This window comes from Scleropages formosus, chromosome 21 (assembly GCF_900964775.1).
Source record: "Scleropages formosus chromosome 21, fSclFor1.1, whole genome shotgun sequence".
In the NCBI taxonomy this organism is placed as follows: Eukaryota; Metazoa; Chordata; class Actinopteri; order Osteoglossiformes; family Osteoglossidae; genus Scleropages; species Scleropages formosus.
The window spans coordinates 11,007,349-11,011,976 of NC_041826.1; the positions used below are offsets into that span (position 1 = coordinate 11,007,349).

At 46.3% G+C, this 4,628-nt stretch overlaps 1 protein-coding gene across 1 annotated transcript; it reads right to left on the bottom strand.

The window, feature by feature from the left end:
* Positions 1-659: 659 nt before the first annotated feature.
* LOC114909295 (macrosialin-like) lies at positions 660-4,422 on the bottom strand. Its single transcript, XM_029247511.1, has 7 exons — positions 4,163-4,422; positions 2,285-3,093; positions 1,848-1,967; positions 1,672-1,741; positions 1,310-1,486; positions 1,051-1,186; positions 660-944 (listed from the first exon to the last, which is right to left on the bottom strand). Exons 1-7 carry the CDS (start codon positions 4,260-4,262, stop codon positions 884-886), a joined length of 1,473 nt encoding a protein of 490 aa, XP_029103344.1. The 5' UTR covers positions 4,263-4,422; the 3' UTR covers positions 660-883.
* Between the last annotated feature and the right edge of the window lie 206 nt (positions 4,423-4,628).

Here is a 4,628-nt window from a genome sequence, read left to right on the forward strand (position 1 = left end):
CCAGGATATTGCCCCCATCCTTAGAGATGCAACTTCCCTTCTCCCCTACCAAACTGGTATGCGCTACTTGCCAACTTCACTCTAGTAAGGGGGCATAGGCTGCCTAGCAATTGCATGCTGGCAGAGGGGCTCAGAAACTTAATCATGCAAATAACCAAGTTTGTACAGCAAGAGGGCCGCATGTGCAAATCCTCACAAGCAGGTATGTAAAGGGTTAACACCTGTACCATCTACCACCAGTAGGTAGTCCCCCAAGTTTGTAGCACCCTTGCGCGAACTATGCAGGAACCATGACCAATGTGGGAGATGGTCTTTCCCCATCTACCTCCTCCCTTACACCCACACAGGTGGGGGTAACCCCTTTTCCCCCTAATCTAATACAAGTAGGAAGTAAGCAGGCCAGTTTACACCTATTGGTATCTCAGCAGCTAAAGGGTTCGTGTAGTGCACCTGTCTTAAGGGGAACGTGGTATTGCCATTAACCTTGCTTTTACACCAATACTTCCAAAGTTAAAACAACCCCTGTTGGAAGAACAGCAACTGAACTACAGCCACCTTTTGGTGGCTACTAAAAGCCTATACATGCTGTCTGTCTATCACAGGAGAACTGTTGTAGATTAGATTTGTTCTTGGCTGGATTAGCAATACTGCTCATGTCAGAAGAAGAAAGCCATATTAAGTCATGTGGCAAGTTGTATTTATTACAAACATGAATCATTTTACATAAAAAAAATATCTGTTTCAGTTTAACATTACATGGGAGAAGCAGCTAGTCAGGTGTTCCAGAGGAACTTCTGAATTGAGTCACTAGGTTTGAGGGTTCTTTGATTCCATCTTCAAGCATATGAAAGGCAGCAACAGCTCCTCATTCCCCACAAAGAGGTCAAATGGCCTCACCCTCATGTTCCAGAATGGCAAGGGTATCAGCAGGGTTGAGGCTCAGACTGGAAGGTAAGAGTAATTGAGAGTTTACAATGACATTATGAGTGACACCTTGGGAAAGTGCAACGCTAAATCACATGCTTGGGGGATACTCAGAGGGGCTGGTACCCCTCCAACTTCTTCCTCCTCCAGATGTAGAGGGCCACAGCAACTGCAACAATGAGGACCAGCAAGAGGAGGAGGAGGAGGATACCCAAGATCAGGGCCAAGTTGCTACTTCCTTGGTCCACAGGACAGGGGTCCGCTGCAGGGAGAACAAACATTAGTGCTCTCTTGTCACAGAGATGTTGGCTCCCAAGTCCCCCGAACATGCTGTGACCAGTTTAAGGTCAACAAAAACTGGGCCACAATGTCAGCAGTGACCTACCAGGACCAAAGGCAGGTCCTGTGAAGTCCAATGCCTGAATCCTTTGTTGGAAGACTTCCAGGGAAAGTTTCCGGCCCATTGAGACGGACTGCTGGTTACAGGCATACGAGTGGCACAGCTGGGCACTGAAGAGCTGTACAGATTCATTCTTGGCTGTGTAAGTTCTCTTTTTAGGGTCTGTAAGGCAGAAAAAGCCACCTCTGCATTTTAACCTGCTTGCACAGGAATTTGTAACCAGAGCGAGTCAGTCTCATGAATGAGATCAGAAGTTACTCAATGAGTGACAGAATAGATTTAAGCACATGTTGAGACATTTTAAATTAGAAAACTGCACTTCCAGGAACAGTCCTAGGAGACCTTACCTGCATTTGGAAATGAGTAGGTCACAAAAAAGGCAATAGTGCTCACATACACAGTGTTGGTGGTGGTGTTCTGGAACACATTGAAAGAACCAAAATCCAGTTACTTCAATGCAAGTTAACGGCATATATTAAACCACCTCAAATTTTACATCACCCCCTTCCCCACGGGCACAAACCTTCTGAAAACGAAAGAATATAACCCCTTCGTCAAACTTGAGGTGGAGTGTTGCTGTGGTCTCACCACAGCCTCCCACAGCAACTGTGCGGGAAGGCTGGATTGTGAAGATTCCCTCAGACTGAAAGTGAGAGAAGGAAGCAGCAAGGTCTGACAGAGGCAGCATCTTCACATACAGGATCAACGGTATCTTACCATTATGTAAAAAGGTGTTCTGAACACCTCTATGTTAACCAAGAGGAGTTGAGCATGGTGGTCCTTATAGCTTGTAGGATAAGCATTTTCATCATGAATACTAAGTGTTATCAAATCACTCAAGGTTTTGCAGCAATCTTTTCAGCTAGAAAAGATTAGGAAATTACTACAAAGAAACCAAGGACCAGTTCAATATGAAGCAAAATGGGTGCCTGGGTCCCCCAGAGGAGGGCCTTTACATACCTCATTCTTGAAAATGGTGCGGTAGGTCACCCTTATTTGTAGGGCCATCTCTGCCTTGACACACAATATGCCACCTTTCCTCTCAATGGTGTAGTTGCCCACCACCAGCTCGGGTGGTGTCGGGCCAGCAGCTGGGGTGGTGGTAGCCATAGTGGAATAAGCAGTCTTTGTGATGCTAGGTGCCCGTGTACCAGTGGTAAACCCAGTTATGGTGGTAGCATGACCTTCTGTAAGGATTGTGGAAGCAGTCTCTGCTGTAGAAGACAGCACCTTTGATGGGGTTGTCTCCATGGGAGTTGACTTTGTAGGGAGGGCCTCAGTCACCACAGCGGTGGTTGAAGCATTCATGGTTGTAGGTACCTCTGTTAGGGTGGTAGATGATGCACTAGCGAATGCCCCTGCGGTGACCGTGGAAGCCATTTGGCTCGTCTCCGTAGTTGTAGAAGCCAACTCCTCCCAAGGGTAGGGAAATTTTGAGGAGACTGGCCCCTCCATGGTAGAGGTACTCTCTTCAGTGGTAGAAGACCATTCTTCCCAAGTGTAGCCCATCTTTGTTGCAGATGTTTGCTCCTCTGAACCAGAGGCAGTTTCCACAGTAGAGGAAGCAAAGTCTTTCCAATTGTAAGCGCCATCTTCCATTGTTGAAGAAAGATCTGATACAGTGGTCGTCTTCATAGTAGACGCCGTTTCAGGGATAGACGTGACACCCCCAAAAACTGGCCTGTGACCATATGGCAAGGTATACAGGTATGGTGCAGTTGTTGGCATTGTGAGACGTATAGCTGTTCTCTTCTGAGAGAGAGAGATGGCTGGAGGGAGAAACAGTGGGATCTGTTTAGTCATAGTTCTGACCCAGAGTATAGCCAAGCATTAGCTAGAGCGCTAATCACCATACTAAAAAGGTGAATCTTGAAATAGCTCGTAGTGTTAGAGCTGCCTTCAGGTCCAAATCCTGCTTTTAGCTGTACCAGTACCTTCATATAAGGGACATACCCTTAATTGTGCCAGTAGAAGGTACCCAGCTGTATAGATGGGTAAATTTGAACATTGCAAGTTGGAGAAACTGCTAGATGAGCACATATGGTTGCCAGGTTCCTTCACCAGGTCACATGGTGGTATGAGGCTTTAAACTTTGCCAGTTTGACTCCAGGCAGTCACAGCTGGCTAGCTGTCTTACTAGAACTATCCCACACATTGATTTGTATGTTTGAAATTACTAGTCACAAAAAACCTATTCCATTAGAGGCCTGGTCACAGTTTGATGTATTTGGAAGGTAAATACATGTCATTGTTAAATGGTGACTTGTGGCTCAGAAATGCTACTTCCCCCCCTTAGGGGGGGGGGGTTACCTCATGAGCCAATTCAGAAACAAGTTATACAAGGCAAGCCTGTATCTGCACAGGCAATTACCATTACCTGTGTCATACTAGACTCATTAGACATGAGCAGCTATAAGGTTGAGCTTCCAACTGCTACCAAATGGTGGCATTTAGTACCATTTCACCAGGTGAATACCACTTCTAGCCAAATTTGCACAAGATCATACAATTAAGTGCAATACTTAATCCCTGTAATAGGGAAAAGCCAAGAACTGTGGTAGTCAAAGTTCTACTTCTTAAGGTAGTGCTTAATGGTTGCATCAAGTTGTGACTCAGAATTTGACCATCCCTCCTCCCCAGTCAAAGATCAAACCTGAATCCAGCCCACTTCAGAAATACCATTTACTATACACCATCCACCACAAAATTATAGTGAACTGCAAGGCCATGATACTTGGCATTCTGAGAATGAAGATATTTCAAAAAACTCTTTAATGGTTAAAGCAAGCTCCTATTGAATGCACTGGTGTTCTTGAGACAAAGTGAGAAAACGCTCACCTATGACCAAGGACAGGGCCAAAGCCATTGTGAGCAGACGCAGCCTGGTTCTCCTCATGGTGACCATGGGTCCTCCAAACAAGACACTGATGATGTCCATCAAGGGCCTCAAATCAGCATTAAGTACTCCAGGGACCGACCCCGCTCACTGCATACAAAACACAAGGGAGCAGCTGCACCAGTCAACCTGCTCCTCACCACGGGCTGCTTCCCGTACACTAGACAGTTGTCAGTCATTCATCCCGCGCGGCCTTTTAACTGATCGCTGGCTCGTGAAGGACGCACGCGACGGGGGCGTTCCGTTACGGAGGGACCCGCCCACAACATCTAAATATGGTCAATCCAGGGCGGCGCTCATTAACGGAGGACAAAGTCTCAATTTACGGTATTTAGCCTAGGGAACTGAAATCCCAGGGTAAAAACTGCTAATTGACTATAGGATAGATTAAGTGGACCGACGCAAATT

Excerpts from the sequence above, each read along its gene's own strand:
- LOC114909295 (XM_029247511.1), bottom strand. The coding sequence starts at position 4,262 with ATGGACATCATCAGTGTCTTGTTTGGAGGACCCATGGTCACCATGAGG. Across the intron at positions 1,742-1,847 it reads TATTCTTTCGTTTTCAGAAG|AACACCACCACCAACACTGT; the intron begins GTTTGTGCCCGT and ends AATGTGTTCCAG. Across the intron at positions 1,187-1,309 it reads AGGACCTGCCTTTGGTCCTG|CGGACCCCTGTCCTGTGGAC; the intron begins GTAGGTCACTGC and ends TTCTCCCTGCAG.